Here is a 21,233-nt window from a genome sequence, read left to right as displayed (position 1 = left end):
CACCAGACTAAGTGAAGTCTTGACTCTGTGAATCCCTTCTTAATTCAGAACCCAACACCCCGTGTGCTGCTGTGACAGAATCACAGGTCAGGAAAGAGACACTACAAATTAACATAATGGCAATTAACATTAACAGTGTTAATGGTAAATATTTCTTTCTCTTTCTATATTATCAGCATTTTCCAGTGTTGTGACAGCACATAGTTCTGACTGGAGAGTGAGGTAAAGGTCTGTTGACTACTGGTGCAGAATGGTGGTAATTACCTGGTCATACTGTAAAGCCTGTGGAAGAAAACCCTCCTAAATCAGAGGCAAGAGACTGATTTTGAAAATCTCCTGGCCAAATACTTGAAATTACACATCTTTAAAATATGCTTAAGCACAGCCTTCAGCAGAAATAATTCCCTGAGCTGACACGAACAAAAAGTTGCTAAATTTCAGATTGCTCAGTGAGATCTCTCGGGTTGATATTTATTTGTAGTTGTAATGTCTGTGCTGTGGTTTAAGTCTCTGTGAAACCAGAGAGCACAGTTTCATTTTATACTGTTCTTTTTTAAAATATTTTTATTTAAAACTTCTTTTTTTCCTCACAAAAAAGGGTGATTTTGAGCCTTTATCCCAAGGTTTAACTGTCCTTTCATTCCTCGTGCAAGCAAACATTTTTTTTTCTCACATTAGAATCACACAAAACAAAAGTCATTACGTGGCAAAACCAAAAGATATGTAAGGTGGCTTCAGACAAAAAACTTACTTTATAGCAACTGAAGAAATCTCATAATGACTGAAACCAACAAAATACACCTGCTGTGAATGATACTTTTTTTTTCATGTTGTTGGTTTTAGGGCAGGAATTCCTTTCCAAAAAATATCATTTTATATTACGAATCTATTTGCTCTTCATTCTCCTGTTGGTGATTGTGTGTTCATCTTCAGCCTTGTTGGAACTGTTGGTTTCAAGTTATAAATAATGTGTTTATTAAGGATGTAAACATTGAAGGTGGACAGATGTTCTGAGCCAAACCTCTGAATTGACTTCAAGAGAGTTATTGGAAAACTGACTCGTGTTTTCAATCCATTCTGGGATATACAAATAGAAAATATTCTAAGAGTTTAAGACAGACAGACAAAAATACCATTAGATAGAAGAAACTGTAATGTCATTACAAACCTCAGCACTTATGGTGCACTGATAAAATAAATTACAGTGATCTGCATGGGCTCAATAAAGTTTTAAAAGTGCATAAATAAAAATCCAAAATATATATATTTTGATCACTGGATGCTCAAATATAACATGATCTGTAATCAGATGAACTTTTTCTTAGCAAAAACTAAGTTAAGACATTATTAAAATGCTTCATACACCTTTATCTCAATTTACTTCCAGGAAAGTTCATGTAGAGTCTTAAATGGAGAACACCATGCTGAGACAAAGTGGTATTAATACTGAGTATTAAATATAAATACTGAGTATTAATCTTAAATTTAAGTCAAATAAGTCAATATTAAATATAAAAGTCACATACAAACATTAACACTGGAATAATTCCAGACTACCAGAACATGAGTTAGTTTATATTAGCTATTTACCACAGATATTGTTTGGGTTGTACAGCAGAACAAAACAAAATAATATAAAGGAAAAAATAGTGCAGTCAAATAAGTGCTAGTTGTTTTATGGTCCCTAACTCTGTGGCAAAGCTGCCACAGAAAATTGGTGACCTCACTTTGTTCATGGCAACAGACAGTTCCATTAACAAACACACAATTACAAGTCTGCTCTTAAAATAGATTTGGGGTTGGCAGAGAGAGAAAGCTTGTCTTCAGGCATAAGGATTTCAAATAATTACAATGGGGATGTGGAAAATGACAAGATGGGTGACTGTCTTATTGTGTAAATGTTCCAGAGTATTTATTGATTTTTTTTATACTGGCACATGGCAAAGGTTTCAAATGAATGCTCAAAGAAGGAGGGAAGAGCCCCTCTTAAAAAAAAAAAAAAGATGTTGTTTGGGATTCAGAGCAATGAAAGTAAGAAAGTGGCTTCAAGCTTTATTTATCACTTTATCACACACCTGCTAATTTCACAAAGCTTTTAAAATGTACATGTACTGTGGTATTCATGCACATTATCTCATCAGCTCTGCTATTCCAGGGTGCTGACATTTATGTTTACATTTCACAGGGGTAGATCTGATGGGAAGAGTGATTAATCTATTGGCACATTTGACCCAGCATTTTATTTTTTAAAATAAATTATCTTTCTTACTGAATGCAATGTCTTCCTGAGCACAACAGATCAAGCAAAGATACTAAACCTGTATCTGTGTGACCACACTGACCCTGGGTTCACCAAACAGTTGGAGGGTTTTTAGTGTGAGACTACACTGGCTGAAATTTGGCCAAAATCTACTTGTTACTGCTCTATTTTTTAGTAGAATCACACTTACTCTTTCCCACCTTTGGAGTGTTTTAATAAATATACTTTATTCCCCTAAAATCAAAATGAAAATGCTTTGATCTGCTGCAGGAAAGGAAAGGGAAAAAACAAGATTGGAAAGATGACAAAGCTAATCAAGCACTTAGGGACGGGCATCGTATCACTAATTTTTATATCTAAAGATGGACACATAAACAGGTAATCACTCTGGGTATCTTTACATTTTTGGACATGGAGAGAAACTGGTACATCCTGAGGGCAAGTTAGGTGACCTTGCTTAGGTAATTTGCAGAGCAGAGGAAGAAACTACTGGAAAATGCCTTTTCTCCAGCCCATGAACAGCCAGTAAAGAGAGCCTGCCATGACCTGGGCACGGCCATGAAACTCCTAAATACCAAGGGCCTGGATGGATAAGTCACACTCACAAATATTCTGGCACTGCAGAAAGGTTGAGTGTATTTTTATTTAGATTAAAAGCTGAGAAATGGGAAATAAGGTTGACACAGAAATAATAACACCTTGTAGCGAGTCTTTGAAAAAAGACTCCTCGATCAGACAAGTTAATTAAAAGTAAAGCATGAAGACTTGATTTTACATAGCCAGTTTGTTACAGGTTTTAGCTGAGCAGAATTTGAGCCTTGGATATAGTAGACATAGAAAAAGATATAGCAGAATCAGAGGAAGTTGTGATAGTTAGAAGAAACCATGGTTAAGACATGGAGCAGCTTTTCCACGGGAAGAGACTACAGAGACAAGGATCATTTCACTGCAAAAGGACCCAACTGATGGACTGCAACAGATGTTCACAAACCCCTGGATGGTGAGGAGGTGATTAAGGAACATTTACTCACTACTTTTCATTACATTCTTCCCAGAACAATCCTCTGTTTATATGACCCGTGGTGTGGACTACAGGCACAGTCCATCCTGGGATAAAGTAGAGTTGTAGAGGGGGAAGGAAGGAAGGAAGATGATGATCCCTGCACCTGGCAGGTAAAGTCCAGCCATCCCAGTTACTCTCTCTCATAGGAAAACCACATTTCTGAGTTGCTTTCTTGGCTTTCCATACTTTCCTCAGTGGTAGCTTAGGAACCTGAAACCTACTCAGACTTTTTTTCCAAGTTTATTGACTCGCAGGCTGTTTACTGATACATTTGTATTCTGTACTAAAATTGATCTTTAAATTAAACAACTGATCCTTCTTGTTTACTTAAAATTGCTACCTTCCCATTTTTTAGAAAATAGTTATGTCCCACGTCAGAATTTGGGTTTTTAGGCTAGAAAAATATAAAAAATTTCTTCTTTCATAAAATTCTTTGGTAAGACAGATTTCTCATTCCCCTGGTCTACGCTTTTCCTACACTTCTCCCAGTTTTAATGGGTGAACCTGACCTGGTATTTCACTGAGGGCACATCAGTGCATTGCACAACCTATTAATATTTCTTCACCTCCTGAAACTATTTATGCTGAGACTCCCTAAGAGTAGATCTGAGGCTATTTTATGATGCTGGCTCAAAGTCACTGTATGCCCTGCTATTCAACTCCCCATCCTGCCACTTACAAATTCTAAACCCCCGCAGACAGTAGTGAGCAGTCTGTGTTTACAAGACCTTGTAGTTTCTGCAGTGAAAATAAATTCTTTTTTATTGCCCTCATCGTGAAACTGAGCCAACTCTTTTTTTTGCAGCACGATTTGTTCTCTGTATTGACAGGGCCTTTCAGCTTTTCAGTCATCAGTACATTTCATTAGCACACCACTCCCTTTTTCCAATGTTTATTGTAGGGAATAAAAACTGTCTAATCCCAGACTGATCAGTGACAAATTCCATCAGTAATGTTCCTCATGCTGATAGTTCTTTTGTGAGTTCCTTTCCTTTATCTCCTCTATAATTCTACAAAGATCTCTTATTTTCACATTACCAAATGACTTCTCACTTGGCATAATGTCAAATACAAAAAAACTCTTATTAGGTCTCTATCAACTAATTTTATTCTAATTTTTTTTTTCAGTTTAACTAACAATTCTCAATTTGGTGCTATAACTGCAAGCCAATTTACTGTATATTTAGATGTAAGGTAACTGTAGGTTTCAATGAGGCAAGTGTATGGTAAGGTATGACAAAGCAGGTAAGCTTTTAGAATAAAGTCCACCCACAGAGTCTGAAAAAGCAAGGGAGAGCTCTGCAAGTCTTGCAAAAGTTTAGGAATGAGATACAGGTATAAAGACACCCGTTTTATTTTTTAACTTTATGTTGTGCAGCCATCACGTTTTCAGGTTCAACTCTACCTCCCATAAAATTAATTCAGTCACAATGCAAAAATTCCATCCTGACTGCTGTTATCCTTACTGAAAGGCAGAATATTAGTTTAGATTTAGAGCATTCTCAGCATTACTCCTCATATCAGCCACAGCCACTCTAAACAGAAGCTTCCCATCTTTTCCTGATAGCTTTGTATTAATATGATAAGAGAATCACTTGTTTCATTTCTGTGACTCGAGGTCTGGTCTGACCTCATCTGAACCACATCACTTCTGTGTTTTCCAACACCACTAGTGACAGACAGAGTTGCTGCTCACCACACTTTTTTTCATTCCTTTGCCCTCTTTCCTTAGAAATCAGAAAATTCTCCAGAGAAGGAGTCAATAATCTTCCTTCTCTTCAGGCATGTTCCTCAGCTTTAGGAGTTACCCTGCTCTGTTCTACAAGGAACTGGATGTGTCAGGGGAGCAATCTGGAGTTTTTTCCCATGCTGCCACAAGCAACCTTTCTGTTCCATATCCACACCCAATATATAGTCCACTTCTCTGCTCTGTGGACTCATGTTGCTGAAAGGCTTCCTGAATTTCCTTAATAGGGAGACAGGAGTCACATGTCCCAATTATTTGTGCCAATTCCAGATTCCACCTCTCCCCCCTTTTTTTTTTGCATTTTCCACCATACCAGCCCCTTACTTACAAGATATCAAACAGAATCAGTATAACAACCTCTTTGTCCTCTCGATTCTTCCTTTTTTTCCGAGTTTAGTTTCATTTTTCTCATTTCCTTTACCACTAAATTCTGCTCCTTGTTCTCCAGTCTTGCAAATTTCCTCAACCCTAATTCAGCTCTTCCTCTCCTTTGTCTTAGTGGTCACTTTTCCACCTGGGTCACACTCTTTATCTACCATGCTAAATAGCTTCCTTATCTTCAGACCTTATTTGGCAGATATCTGCTATTTCTGCTTTGTGAGACCCTCCTCTCCTTTCCTGTATCTCGTCTCCAAAACCCCATTCTCTCATCACCTTTAGCTTTATGGTTTTGTTCCTGGGTCCCCTCTTTCTCAAGTGTTAGAAGGTGACATTTCACACATCCATTGCATACATTCCACTGCATATCCACTTTTGAAAGAATACAAACCTCAGAGCTTCAAATCTTGGTCTCACATCCTCCTACAAATATTGCTAAGGCTGTATTATGCCTGTATTCTTGCCTTTCTTTGAAGGAAAAACATTAAATTATTTCAAGCAAAATCCCTTCTTTATTACCTCTTAGCAGCTGTTCTGCATTTATGAACTTATTAATGTTGCAAGCAACTCTTGCCCAACGAGCACTTCGGCTACAAGGCCTTTGTCTAATTCCCACAACAGAAGCTCCAAGACAAGGAAGATCCTGAAAATCCTGAATGACATGCCACCCATAGGGCAGGAGGCACAGAAGTTCACTTACTTCAACAAACAAGGGCTCAAGTCTTACCCCCCAAGGACTGGATCCCACACAATCCCTCCTATTTTCTCTCCTCCCCCTGCTTCTGGTAAATTTAACCTCATGTTTCCTTCATGTTGTAAAATCACAAACTGGTCTTGGAGAGAGGTCTGAGATTCTCAAAGATGGATTTTTCAGTGAGGTCAAGCCTCTTGTTTTTTAGCACTGTAACATCACTGACAGCTGTTTCCCCTTGAAAACAGCAGCTTCCCCACTCTTTTTTTCCATCACCAAAAGACTGAGCTGTAAAATACATGATGACATCTATTCCTATTCCACAGCTGTAAACACAGAGTGAAAAACTGCCCACACACGTTATTTCCCCTCACTGTTGGTCTCCCAGGCTCTCTCAGTTAGGGGGGGGAAACTACTTCTGAAAAAAGTTTTCCCAGAAAACTGGCTCACACATAAAATACACTTCCACCAAGAACCGGGAATGCCCCGTGTGATTGGATCCTCCATGTGAAGCTGCAATTCCTTTTGCCATTGGCCAAGCCAGATGGACATTTCACAGAAAAGCCTTTCTTCACCAGCCAAACAGCATGAGGAGAGTGGGTGCATTTCAGGGGAACTCCAAAATTAGAGACTGGACTCCAATTAGATATTGGCTCTGGGACAGGAAAAGGTGTCACTTAAGGAAAGTGGATTGAGGGGGGAGGAACCTTTGTTCCACCCACAGTTCATGAGCCAGCAGAGCATCACTTTCCTTTTCAATGTCCCACGTGACTGAAAGACATTAAAGGTGAAGTAACACCTCAGAATTGGGGTTATTTCACAGTAAATTATACAGAAAATGATACAGAAAGGGTATAGAAATGGATACCCCCAAAAATGGCTTATTTCAGATTAAAAGAGTGATGATTATCTGTTACACATCTCCAAAAAAACTTGTCTTACTGAGTAAAGGGAGTTTCCCACAGCTTGGCTTTCAATATGTTCTAAGTGCACTTTCATAAGTTTAACATCGTTGAGATCATTTAAGATTATTTATGGTAATGAAGTGCACAGTTAATTAAGAGTACTTATTTTGTGCTTGCAGCAATGTGGAATAATCCAGTTAAAAATGGGCCAGCAAATAAAACCTGAAAGGCAGGTGACATCAGGGCTAGAGATGCCAAAGTTCAGTAGTCAATGCACAGTTTCTTCTCTGAGGCCTTCAACATAAGAAGGACATGGACCTGCTGGAGGAGGTCCAGAGGAGGCCATGGAGATGCTCCAAGGGCTGGAATATTCCTTGCAATCAGATAAATAATTACAGAAGTAAAACTAAGCTGACAAACAGATATATTTGAGTATCTTACAGGGCAAAATAATGACCAGCTATTAACATGATTTGGTGCTGGTGTGTGTTTATTTCAAGAATGGATTAGCATTACTGATGAAGGAACTTTAACTTCCCCACTTCAGTAAAACAGTACCAGAAGAATGAAGAATAAGTGCTCAGGGGCCCAAAAAACCATAGTTTTAACCATATGACTCCCTCTATTAAAAATTGTTAATTAATAGATTTCAGAGAAAGAGATGAATTGGGAATAACTAAGGACACACCTATTTGGTGTGAGAAATCTTAGACTGGTAAGGAGTTATATTGTGATTTATCCAATTTAATAAAAACACATTGGCTTTTCAAATAAATAAATGAAAATAAAAAAAACACACACAAAAAAAACACACAGACAAAAAAAACCCAACCCAAATACAACCAACTCCAACCAATCAAAATTCCCAAACACCAAACTGGAAACAGCATAAATAATTTTTGAAGCAGGGCTGTACACATTTCTGGAGCAGCAAAGAAGGGCAGTCAGCAGAGCTGTGGGATCACAACAAGGAAAAAGGTGTCGACGTGTGTTTTCCAAGGTTTACAAGCAGCCAACCCTAATGAAGTACACAGCCTCCTCTTGACTTGTAAAATCAGTCTCCTGTTTTTTTATGTTTTCCCACAGATAAAGGCATTGTTTTATTTATTCTCACACAAACACTCCGGAGAAAAAATGGGAAAGACACCCCATGACCAGTGCTGACTGCAGAAGGACACCGTGATCTGCTCTCAGCAAGTGATAAAAGTCAACAAAAGGGATGCAAACACTGGCATTTTGATTTGTGAGCAACACAATGAGTCTGTGTTTCAGATCAGGCTCAAATATATTGTCTCCAGGTAGCCTGAAAACCAATACACTGCTTTTCCACACAGGAATTTGACCTAAGGGGTTTTCTCATCCCATGTGTTCTTTGCTACAGCAGGTTCTAGCAATGCAATAAAGTCACTGCACTGATTGGGAAGAATATGGCAGTGAAAACTGAGGGTGGGACTGGTTGGTAAAGGAGCTGAAGTTCAGGAAAACTGATGATCCAATGAATGGATCCAAATGAGCCACATCCCAGCCTAGTGATGGTTTTGCACAGTGAGGGAGGTGCCAAGGACAGCACCCAGCAGGGAAAGCTTGTGCTATGCTTTTACTACATGTTGTAACTTCAGGCTGTGGGCTTCACTCAAGCTGTCATTACTGGGTCTATGTAATCTACTCCTGAGGATCCACAACTTCCCTACACACAAGATGGAATGGGGGCCTGCAGCCCACCCTTTAAGCTCAGTCTCTCCCACATACATGGAAAAAAACATCCTGTAGCTCTTATCAACACGTTTCCAGCACACCCTTTGCACGTTCAGAGAGATTAGTCCCCTGAGCGGGTATAATATGACTATTTTTTAATTTTTCAGTGGTTGTAAAGAAAAAGAAAAAGAAAAAAAAAAGGAGGTTACAATTGTTAGTGACCAGAATTCCTTCCTGTCCCAGGAGCAACAACGCGTTCTCAGCAACTTCCTCAGGAATTCTCACTCCTCTTTGGCCATTTGTTATCAGTTGGAGCAGTGATGATCATTAGTGCTGGGAGCATGAAAAACTCATTACCAAAATCTACAAAGCACTGCAAACTCCTGCATTTCCTGGCATGCGTTCCCATTAAATAAAAAATACTCAGATTGTCAGTGATTTAGAACAACTGCCCAACAGACCTGGCTGAAATCTGGAATTTCCATCCACAAGAAACATCCATAACAATGCAAGAATTATGGAGCTGGCCCAAAAAGCAGCAGCAGCAGCAGCAAACATCAAGGCAGGGCACAAAAATGGGGTACATTGAGATAACATCTCCACCAGTGCGTTTAAAGGTACTGAAGCATGTGGGTTCCAGTAATTTGACTAAATTCATTTGAACCTCCTGATATTTTTGGCCTCCTTATCTCCCAGTACTGAAAGTTACTCGTGCTGTGGAAAAAAAGAGTGTTGTGACTTGTTTTAACATCAAAGCCTGAGCATTTCCCTGCCAGCTCCCAAGTTTTTGGACTCTGAGAAATAAGGTATAATCACTCCTTATTCAACCTTATCGTGGATGTCTACATTTTTATTACTTCCAAGTTATTCCTCTTCAATGACGAAGAGGAAAGATTTTTTATCTGTCCACAGTAAAGGGAAACTTTGTTTTTGTCTTCCAGTCTGTTCTAGTTCTGATGTGTCTTTACTGGCCTGGTCTTTACTGGTCTTACAACTCCAAGCAAGATAAACCATGAGAAGATCATTACAAAGACATTAGCATGTTTTTATTCTGTTCTCATTTCTTATCACCATAACTCCCAACACATCATTTATTTTTTGTCCATCATAGAAACTATCTGAACTGATGTGTCCAGATAATTAAATTACTAGCAGTGGTGCCAGAATTTCTCTCCTTTTCTAGAACAGCCTATTTAAAGTCCATCACTAGGTAAGTATATTTGAGACTGTTTGCATCATGCACAATGCTCTGCATTATTAAGACTTAATATAATCTCCCATTTTATTGTCCTGTCACTATAAAACAGATTTCATTTCACCACTGGATATTTATACTGTAAAAGATCTTTATGAGTAGGTTATTTAGATTTTCTTATTTTATAGGGGAGATAAGTAACCACTTCAGGAGAGGATTTGTCTCATTCTAAGTTAGACATTAAAAATAAGTCAAAATACTCATGATCTTTTTGTCTTTTTTTTTGAGCATTAGGGAAGCCCGGATGCAAATTTTTCCATAGAAAGTAAATAAATGATAGAATCATCAAATGGTTTGGGTTGGAAGGGACCTTGAGGATCATCCAGTTCAATCCCCTTGCCATGGGCAGGGATACCTTCCACTAGACCAGGGTGCTCCAAGCCCTGTCCAACATGGCCTTGAGCACTTCCAGAGATGGGGAGTCCACAACTTCTCAGAGCAGTAAGACAGATAATTGCCCTCAAAACAGCAAAACTCTAAAAAATAACAGTCTTAGCTAATAGTTCTCCATCCAAAAACAAAGACAAGCACTGCCCACAGCAATTCCCCTCTCGGTTCTTGACACTTAGTTTTGGACAGGACAACTCTTTTAGAGAAGCTTCTCTCTTTCCACTGATTCCAGAGGGAGCTGGGAGCACTGAGACTTGGTACAGTTTTTAGAAGGCTACACTTAGATGAGATTGTTGGCACTCTGAGATCCTTCTGGACTGCTAGAACAGGTTTAAGAAGGTGCTAACAAGCCTCAATCATTCTGAACCACATCACCTCCTGCAGCTGCCATCCCTGAGTTATGTGGCCTGGCCACAGCCACCTCCCTCCTGGACAGACATGGGAAGCTTCTGCCCACAGATGGGACTGCTCTGAGGAATTCTATAAGCTCTGTGGTCTCATTATTCACTACAGTCAAAACCATTCCACCTTCAGTCTTCCACTTGCTGACAAGAAATGCCAATTATTTATTGAAGAGATATTCACCAAGGGACTCCGGAGCATTGTGGGCACACGGTGAAGAACCCACCCAAACAGAAGCATTTCAACATGGTTTGAGAAACTAAAATCTCTCAGCCTCTCACCTAAAACTGTCTTTTTCGATAAAACATGCACACAAAAATCAGGACAACTGAAATTTCCATTAAGTTTTCTTTTGTAAAAACCTGCTGATTTTTGGTCAGAAAAAAAAAGAAAAAACTGGGACAAAACAATCCCAGGGAGATCTATTACTGGCTGAAAATTCCATTATCTAAAACAACTGTTACTTGTCTTCAACTATTCATCCAGAACTATGCCAGTTATGTAAATAATTGCTTACCATGCTTGTAACACTCACTAAATGGTACATATTTTTCAATGGTATCAGGAGTGAGTTATTTGTCTTGATATTTATAATATCCTAAGAGAAGCACTATGACATAGGCATTAAAATAGATTACTGAAAATTACATAAACCAAATTTAGTTTGCACTTCTAAAAAAAATTATGCAAAGGTCAAAAAACTGCACTTTTTGACAGAAAAATCCCTGTTTCTTAAAAACAAAAGATAGGTGCAATATCTTACACAGTAAAAGCCAGAAGAGTAACAGTACTTTAAAATGAAGTTGTGTGAGAAAATCATGAAATGTCTTAAAAATAGAGCTCCCTTTATAAACAATTCTGGAGCAGAACTGTAAAAATATTTAGATACTTCAAAATGCAAATAGGCACCATAAGCAATTTTCATGTTCACTTTAGATACAGCTCCCCCAAACACAAACACAGATGATTGATTGGCCTTGTCATAATCCATCTGTTAAGAATTGACAGATGATGGGGGAAAAAGGCTCCTTGCTTATATTATTGAAGAATATTTATCATTTTATGGCAAGTGAAGCAATGCAAACAGTAGCAATTATGAACTTGTGGCTTTTGGTGACCTTACCAAATGCCAAATAAATCATTACTTGCACAAATATCTTTACTAACCCGGACTAACTCAGAAAAATGAGAATAAGTGGCATATGCTATAAAACTTTCACATCATTTGTGTTAGAGTACAAAAGTGGAGTCAAGCCAATGGCTGTAGTGTTACTGTAAGCAAAAGAAAGGGAGAAATTACAATAAAACAAACAAAAAAAAATGCTTGCTGGGACCTCAGTAGGTGAGCAGCTGATTGTATATCTCAAATTTGGACTAAGTTGCTATTTCCTTTTCCAGACAATGCAGAGATTTAAGAAATAAAAGCTTACATAAATCAAACTCACGCTGCTCTCAAGTGCAGCTGCTCTTTCCATGTCACTTCTTATTACAAGCTGTCAGGGAGCAGTTTTCCCTTTTGCAGATAACTCTTGGAGATTCTCACAAAAGTGGATTTTGACAAGATGAAGAAAGCTTTTCTATTCTGACCCACTGAAATTCACAGTATCACAAAAACACCTTTCATCTGTATAAAAGCACAATTAAATGCAACTGTGCTTGAGCAAACCTGAACGAGTTTTTAAAAGACGTTATAATGACTTTCCATTAAAGCTCAGCATATTTATTATACCAATAAACTGAGACCAGATCTGTCATATTTTATAGCCATCTAAAAATTAGCTCCCTAATTCATTGTACACCAGCTTTTCCTTATCATTATCATTGATGCAGAGACTGGGGCATCACAAGGAAGTTATTCATCCCTACCTAAGACAGATACCTAAAGTATGGGAAAGAAATGTCAACAGTCAAGGTAGGGAGCACAATAGACATGACACCTAATGTTGAGATAGAGTAGTTTATATCAGATATGCTGAACTGATCACAACTTAAACAGCATATATATATATATATATATATATATATAAAGAAAATATTTACAAGAAAAAACAAGATTAAGTGAGTAAATCTCCATAACTTCCCCGTATTTATCAGAGTAAACACCAAGAGAGATTAAAAACACCAGAGACTTAAGTATATCATGGATTTTCCCTCACTTTGCACAGTTTGTTTGCTTTGCAGTTTATGAAACAAGGATGCAAAGACACTCACAGATTGATTGATCTTGATAAGATGACAGACACAGTCAGGAGGATGCACCCACAGGGACCAATTTCGAACTGAAAAAAAAAAAAGGCTGGTTTTATTTTGTTTGTTGTGTGTATTTTTTCACTCCAATGCTGAAGAAAAGCAAAAGGAACTGAAAGCAGAAAGAACTGTTCTCATTTGTGCTAAAACTGAATTTGTTGCTGTGCTTCTTAAAATGCAACAATCTGTCAAAGTGTTTGAAACACTGTTCAGAAAGCACCATATGAGACTGATAGGTACAAAAGTCTGGCAGCTGAACCATAATAGGTTTAAGATCTTCTCTATACACAGTACCTGGTGAATGTTCTGCTGAAGAAACACAATCAAGTCTTCATATCTCGTGGCACTGTGTAGTATCAGCTGGGAAGAAATGTAAGAAGAAAAAAAAAAGTAACTGAAACAATAGCAACTCATTTTTATAAACTCAAAGCTGAAATAAAGTAGCCAAAACCAGAAAGATTTGAACTAAGAAAATGGAATAAATACCCAATAAAATCTCTCTCTTACTGTTGTTACTCAGTATAATAATGCATCTCAACACTTCCTATATTCCAAATTTTTAAATACTGCTTCTTTTTACAGAACAGACTCTTGGATTCAAATTAAAGCACTGTTTATGTAATGAAAGACAATTCCCAGAACAAACATAGGAATGCTGCAGCTTTAGAAAGCATAGTAGCTCAGGAGTTTGTACCTATACCATGAGGCCCCTATGGCAGGTTTATAGCAGAGCACTTACCACAGAGAATACTCCCATGAATATTCTTAATTAACATGAAATTCAGAAGAGCTCACAGATCCAGGCCCCTCACTTCAATACTCTTTGCCTATTTTTCCACCTTCAGATTTTGACAAATCCATTCCTCCATTCAGGAGGCCAGTAAAATATTTCCTTACATCACCAAAGCCTGGCCAACAGCACCACTGCCTGCAAAGCCATCTGAGGGCTTCACGTGGAAACAAGGCATAACTGGAAAAGTTATTTTGCCATTTGGAGCTTCTGGAGGGGGAAAAAAAAATGGCAAAGAATTCCGTGTGAGACAAGAAGCAAAGAGTCTCTTCTGACGCTCGTGGCCGTGGTGGTCAACTTGGGAGGACCCACGTTCATTTTTACTGCATATCATCAAAAGTAGGGGCAGTTTATAAGCTTGAAAAGTAGATGGAACAAAAAAGGACTCCAGAGGGTCCAGCTGTCCACAGACACTGGCACAACTCAGAGCCAGACTACAGGATTTTGCTATTTCCACTTGGTTTTTGGATCGTAACTAACTAATTTGAGAGAAAAGGTTTTAACAGGCTAAGAGAGCAGTGGAAATCAGATTCATTGGACAGATGCATTTGAGATAAAAGGTTTTAACACACTAAGAGAGCAATGGAAATCAGATTCATTGGACTAAAAAAAAAAAGCTAGAAAGGGGATATATGGAGAATGTGAGTTACACAGAGCCTTACAGTTTCTAAGATTCCATCTGCCTTGTATTTTCCTATGGGAGTGAACTGTTGTCTTCCTGATGGCCTGAGGAGGATATTCAGACAAAGCTCATGTTAAAAGGAAAAAAATGGCATTAAAGAGAAATCAGCATGTTATATGAACTGAATGATGACCCATGCAGTATTATTTAATCACTTTTTTAAAACAGACTTCTTAAAGTAAGTTCATATTACATATTAAATTTCTATCAATGAAGCAAATGCTTTACCTGTGCTGTGCTCTCTCAATCTATTTAATATGAATTACAAGTTTCTCCACACAGAAAGAGGATAAATGCAACTTTAAGATGTTAATGACAGTTTTTACTGAAAAATAATATTAGACTAATGACATTTAAACAAGTAGAAGATATATAAAATGTCATCACAGAGGAAGCAGTTTTAAGATGTAAAATATGCAAAATATAATTTGAAATGTCTTTGAATTTGCTGCTTCTATTTCAGGTTTAAGAAGGATTTCTGTGTCCCAAAGCCTCTCTGTTATTTTTCAGCTATCTGTGTTTATCTAATAAAAGAAATTAACCCCGTCTCACAAAACCTGGCTCACTTATAAAAATATCATGCAGGATCCAATACAGTCAAAGTTGGGGATCTAAAAGCTGGATGTTTTGTGTACAAGCAGCCTAATTGCACAGCATAAACTAAGTAGTTAGTAGGCAAATACAGAAAAGGAAACTTAATTCCAGCCATAACAGAATATCCTGCAATATAGGAGAAAAATGCTGCATCTGGAAATACAACTCTTAGATTTTGAATGAATCTTACATTCACTTAAATCCACAGGATCTTTCACAGCAATTTCAAAGAATTTTGTCTGTTCTGCCCAAGCTACTGGGACACCAGAAATTTACACTTTGGATTTCTCCTTAAGCCATTTTAGATGGCATAAATACAGCTGACAAAGCCTTCCTGCTGAGAATTACGTACATCTGGAACGGACAGGGGTACAGGAGCACTGCCCACCAATTAAAAATGCTTCTCCTACTCACAGGGCCACGATGGCTTTCTCGTGGCCCCCCGCTCGCCACAGGATGTCTGCGATGGCCATGGTCAGGCACTTGGTCCTGTAAACTTCTGAGGGCTGGAGACAACTGCAGGCCAGGGAATAAAAGAGAGAGACAAGTTCCAGAACGTGAGGGCAAACAGATTCATGGCAGGTTTGCAGCCAACAGAGTAAAAGCACTGTCAGAGGCTATTTAGGTGTTGTAATGCCTAATAATGAGGCGAGTTGCCTCAGGAAATCATCATTTAGTTTCTTCATCACCTCAGTTTCTTCTACTTGTCCAAAAAAAGACAACTTGGATGGCCAAAAACCCTGTGAGTTGAAGAGGAAGCTGGTATTGTTACTGAGGAGACACTCCAGGTATAAAGGTGCAGTTGAATCTGTCCTTTCTCTGAGGATTAATCATCTGAGATTCCACGAGAGCACTCACTGTGCACCCTGTGTTAAGACTTCTCAGCACCTAAAGAGCTCTCAAGAGGGAGGTGCAATTGAAGTCACCACTGGAATATGGGCTTTCTGAACCATTCTCTGAGGGGAACCAGCTTAAACCTCATTTTAGGCATTTAAGAAGGTACCTTGGATCTTACTGAAGACAATCAGATCCAGTAAATAGAGCCCAACTTCCTCTTTAGATTGCTATAAAACAAACTGGGCACAGTGGGTGGGTCTCTTCTGAAATCAGAAGCAAACCAGATATTTGAGGGAAGTAAATTCACCAAGATCAAGTGTTAAGAGCTGTCTGCTGTATTTTGGGGGGCCTGGATGAGCTCACATTGCTCATAATGATGGTTAGACTGCTGCTGTGGGTACTCAAGCTTGCTGGCCTATGTCTGTATGTTCTATGACAACACCCTTGTCATACAGGTGAATTTAAGAGATGAAATGCACAATCACTGCTTCTAGGAGATTGATGCTGAATATGGAGTCTGATTTATAAGAAATTATTAAATCAGAACTATTATTATCATTAAAAGCAATGGACAAAAATCAAGAGAAGACTAAATAAGGTCTGATCAACAACAGGAACTATCTATAATCACACCCTGACAACTAATCTTGTGAAAGAAATAGATGCTCTTTCAGAGTACATATTTATAATTGGTTGGACAAGAAAACAGGTAAATGTACTTCAGGGAAAAATACTGTATTGGCAAAAAATGAACTAGAGAAATGACTTCAACTTTAAATCTGTAATAAAACTACAATATTCTCTAACAGGATGATTTTATGTTTTAAAACAGAATGTTTATGTTTTAAATATGATTTTTAGTTTCCAAAGGCCTTCATACTTAATTTCTTTTGAAGTTTTTTATTACTTAACTCTTGTCAATAAATCTGCATTGTGTTATTACCCACTACTAAACTTTATGTAAAGTACTGTCTGCAATAAACACTAGGCTTGCATGGTTTTTTTTTATAAGGTGTGCCCCAAAGTGGTGACCTAAAACATCACAGTAAGTGCCCCAGAATTGCTCAGTGGAGCATCACTGCTCCTGAAATATTTTCACTTAGATGTTTTGCTTGGAACTCACAGAGTGATGTGTAAAACTATGGAATGTTTACAGCAGTCTGTTGATCCCAGGTAGGTAGGAACATTTTTAACACACATCCTACAAACTGTGTTTTGTGCAGTCTTCTACAGCCTCCTGTTATTCCAACTTCCAAGACATGAATGGAGAAATAAAGCACCAGGAGGCCTAAAAGCCACATAATGGAAAACTGGTAGGTTCAAGAATAAAACCCAACATCCATGAGCCTGATGAAGAGGTCAAGAGATCCATGACTCTGGGAAGAACCTATCTGGAGTTTTCTCTAGTGGCTTCAAGAATGGCAGTCTTTGAAATTCAGATATTATCAGTCCTAGAATGTTACCAGCATGGGAGATGATGTCAAAACTTGTTCCCAGTGTTTGAGTAAAAGATCTAATAATTCAAAAGACTAAACAAGAAACATCAAACATCAAAAAATTTAAACAGACTTTCAAGTTCAATGTCTGCCTTGAATTTAATGTTCATTTAGAGAATGTTTCCCTCTCTGAAGGATGTGAGATATGAGAAATAATTGGTGAGAGTTTTCAAGTGAAAAAAAAAATATAATCACAACTTTCTCTTATCTCTCCCAGTGTTCAAATACAGACACTCAGAGATCTATAGGAATCACAGCAACTAATTTATGTGTCTGAGAGAGAGAGCAGAGGAAGACATAATAATTATGACCTGAATGTTGAAGAAGCCTGAAGTCAAACACTTAATGTGAAGTGGGTGGTAATTTTAAAATCCAGGTTATAATTAGACTGCAATATTAATCCTCTCATTTCAGACTCTGAGACTTCCCTTTCTTTCTGCCAGACTAAGAGTTTCTGCCCATGGCCAACACATCATAAGAAAAGTTTGTTTATCTCAGGAATTAAAAAAAAATAATCTTTTAAAACTATGTGGATTATAGGAGGGGAAAAAGAGGAGGTAAATACTGCCAAGTAAACACGATAGGTTCGAGCTGGCATGAGCTGGGACACATAGTTTAAAAAACCTGGCCCAAATCCATTTATTTGGGTGCCACATAATTTTATGACATTTATGATCACTGAACCATACTGAAAGAGGAAAATTAACATCTCTATTTTTGCTAGGGATGACCTGAGACACAAAAGGACCAAAGGAGCAGATGATCAAAGGCTGTCCTCCAAGTTGAAACGAATTCTTGGTTTTCACAACCAGAAATAATTCTTCTGTGGAGGTTCCTGGTCATAAAATCTAAATATGTACTGAGGTTCTTGAAAGGAAGTTTCTGAGGTTTTACTTTTATATAAGGAAGAGCCTCACTCTGCCTTCAAAAGTCTCATTATAGTCTGAATTAGAACACTAAAGTTTTGAGAGATGATTTTTGCACTTTTAAGAAGTGTGCTTTAAGTGACTTCAAGGAACAGGCAATTTTCAAGAGATGAATTCACAGCATCTTGTTTATTTGGCCCTTGCCTCGGGGTCCACAGGCAGTCAGTGCCCATAACAACAAGCAACAGAAATAATATAGTAACAGTAAAACCTGCAGGTTTGTATTTATACTCCAAGCCTGGTTTTCCACATTTTTAATGGTTTACAGGTGTCTTGTATCAGGACTGTGCACCCACTAGTGCTCCTGAACCTGAACCACCTGAGCCTGGGAATCCTTTCATCAAATGCCAGCTCCCATCCTTGGTGCTGAAGACAAATAATGATGTTCTACAGGCACCTGCTTCTCTCCATTATCAATGAAAAACAGCCCAAACAATGAATTTACATTAAGTGTCAGACAAAACTAAGGAAAATCAACTGAGACCCTGTCACTTTCCCAAGCACTATAAGCAGAAAAATGGATATTTAAGGTCAAAACTAAATACAAGACGACCATTTTTATATTGTAAGGGAATGAAGTTCAAGAAAGGTCTCACTATGAAAGCTTCTCTTCCGACTAAATTGAGGCCAGGCTAATTGAGGTCACAAATGACACAAGGTGGTGGCAGAATAAACCAGTAAAATTGTTTCCCCTATTTAACATTCAGTTCATATAAAGCACAGGGAAGCTTTGTGGAATTTTTCTTTTGTAATGGACTTAATTTCTTACTGAAAACAGAAGGAAAATACATGAAATCTGGTAATAAAGTAATTTTTTGAGGCAGTATTTTCCAGCAATTCACTGAATAAGCCCTTCTCCTTTAGCAAAGTGACAAGTACATTGATATTATAGCAGTCCAAGCAATTTTCTTGACACCAGCAACACTGAACAATATTCCTTTAAAGTAAGTAGAAAATACACACATGGAATTTAAATTCAAATCCTATTAAGGAGTTTAAATGTGAAAGATCAAACACAGTAGCAATAAAAAATACAGCTATAACTTTAGTTTTCACCCTCACTGAGATTCTTAGTGTCAAAAACTGGATGAGTTTCATGGTCTTTCAAACCTAGATCACTTTTTATTTGAAATCAAATAGCACCTCGAGGTCAAATAACTTTCATTGGCCTCAACTCAACCTGTTGGGTTTCCGTAGAGGTTCTTGGGTTTATCACAAGCAAGAAATTATACAAATAAGACACCAACCTCTAAACTCCTACAGTTGAAAGGGAAGTAAACACAACTAAATCAGATGCTGCTTTCTTTCTCTCTCAGAGACAAAGAGAAGTTCAGTAAGTTCAAACCCAAAAGGCTCCTGAGTGGCTGCAGCAGAGAAATAATTTCTTTTTTTTTTCTTTTTTTTTTTTTTTACACTACTGTATGGAAAATATTGGTGCTGTCAGTCTCTGACTTACCGGGTGTCTTTATTCCTGTTACTGTCTGCAAAGAGCAGCTGCTGCAGGACACAGGCTTGAACTGCAGCCAGGACTCCACACGGGCCACCCTGAGGGGAATAATGGGACATTCCATGAGGAAAACAATTTGGAGCTGGGGAAAACTTCTGCTTCTATTCAGGCTGAAGCCATCCCTTCATCCCTCTCTTTCCATCCAAGGCTTCACAGTTCTCTCTCTCACTCCAATGAAAAGCAATCTTATTAACTGGTTTCATGTTTCCTACCTGTTTTTCCTGAAAATACCTAAACATCTGTAACACCAAAGGAAAAGGTTTTTTTAAAAATCTGTTCCAAATTAAAAGTCTCACGGTCCCTTCTGAGCCACAGTCTAAGTTCCAGAGAGAAAGTAAATCTGAATGGTTTCCAAAGAGTGAAAAGAAGCCTTGCTCTTATAGCTCCTCTCAGTACTAGGTCTCCCCTCGAGTTCCCACCTGCATCACTAAACAAAATTCCAGTTTTCAGCACAGCCCCCTGCACCAGGCAGCTCTCTCACTGGGGAAGAGAAAGAAAATCAAGGAAGTTTGAGCCTTTCAAATTATTAATGTTGCGAAAAAAATCATAATACTGAGAAATGCCACATTAACTTGAAACCTTATGGAAACATTTATAGCTGGTTTGGGCTGCGAGGATGGGGAAGGGCCTTGATTTGAAGCCGTGTGAGGACACTGAGGGCACTTGATGTGTTCAGCTGGAGAAGAGGAGACTGAGGGGAAACCTCACTGCAGTTACAATTTCCTTGGGAAGGGCAGAGGAGGGGCAGGGACTGAGCTCTGCTCTGGGGGGACCAGGGACAGCACCCAGGGAATGGCACAGAGTTGTGTCAGGGTAGAGTTAGGTTGGATATTAGGAAAAGTTTCCTCCCCCAGAGGCTGGTTGGGCACTGAACAGGCTCCCCAGGGCAGTGGGCACAGCACCAAGGCTGACAGAGCTCCAGGAGGGTTTGGATGATCCTCTCAGGCACAGGGTGTGACTCTTGGGGATGGGCCTGTGCAGGGCTAAGAGTTGGACTTTGATGATCCTTGTGGGTCCCTTTCAACTCAGGATATTCTGTGATTCTATGATTGAAAGACTGTGGGATGGGGCAGCAACGTATTTCCTTCTCCTTATGTATTCCCTCATGACCAAGACCTGTTCCTATGGATTAACACCATGTCAGAGACAGCTGCACAAGTTGCCCTGAGAAGCAAATGGTGTGCCCTCTTCTGGCCTAGAAAACTTCATCCAGCACAACTCTCCCTCCCTCGTCAATTAATTCTCTCCCAGGTGCCTCATATCATATTATTTACTCCAGTAGTTTGCTGAGGGGACAGAGAAAAGCCATCCTTTCTCTGGAACATCCACATGAATGGAGCAGGCTATGCAGGACACAAGATTAACACC

The 21,233-nt window shown here is 38.6% G+C and overlaps 1 protein-coding gene across 3 annotated transcripts in view; it reads right to left on the bottom strand.

The window, feature by feature from the left end:
* Positions 1 to 21,233, bottom strand: part of MINDY4 (MINDY lysine 48 deubiquitinase 4) — a 69,546-nt gene that overhangs the window by 25,745 nt on the left and 22,568 nt on the right. For 2 of the 3 annotated variants that reach the window (XM_032707229.1, XM_032707221.1), the window contains exons 9-13: positions 19,815 to 19,903; positions 15,514 to 15,615; positions 14,486 to 14,549; positions 13,328 to 13,393; positions 12,998 to 13,065 (exon numbers count right to left, since the gene is read on the bottom strand). In XM_032707229.1, coding sequence (XP_032563120.1) covers positions 12,998 to 13,065; positions 13,328 to 13,393; positions 14,486 to 14,549; positions 15,514 to 15,615; positions 19,815 to 19,903 — 389 coding nt within the window. The remainder of the gene's footprint in view (positions 1 to 12,997; positions 13,066 to 13,327; positions 13,394 to 14,485; positions 14,550 to 15,513; positions 15,616 to 19,814; positions 19,904 to 21,233) is intronic. The other variant, XM_032707238.1, reaches the window with a different exon arrangement.

Source organism: Chiroxiphia lanceolata, chromosome 1 (genome assembly GCF_009829145.1).
Source record: "Chiroxiphia lanceolata isolate bChiLan1 chromosome 1, bChiLan1.pri, whole genome shotgun sequence".
Classification (NCBI taxonomy): Eukaryota; Metazoa; Chordata; class Aves; order Passeriformes; family Pipridae; genus Chiroxiphia; species Chiroxiphia lanceolata.
This window is presented reverse-complemented; position numbering and strand designations above follow the sequence as displayed.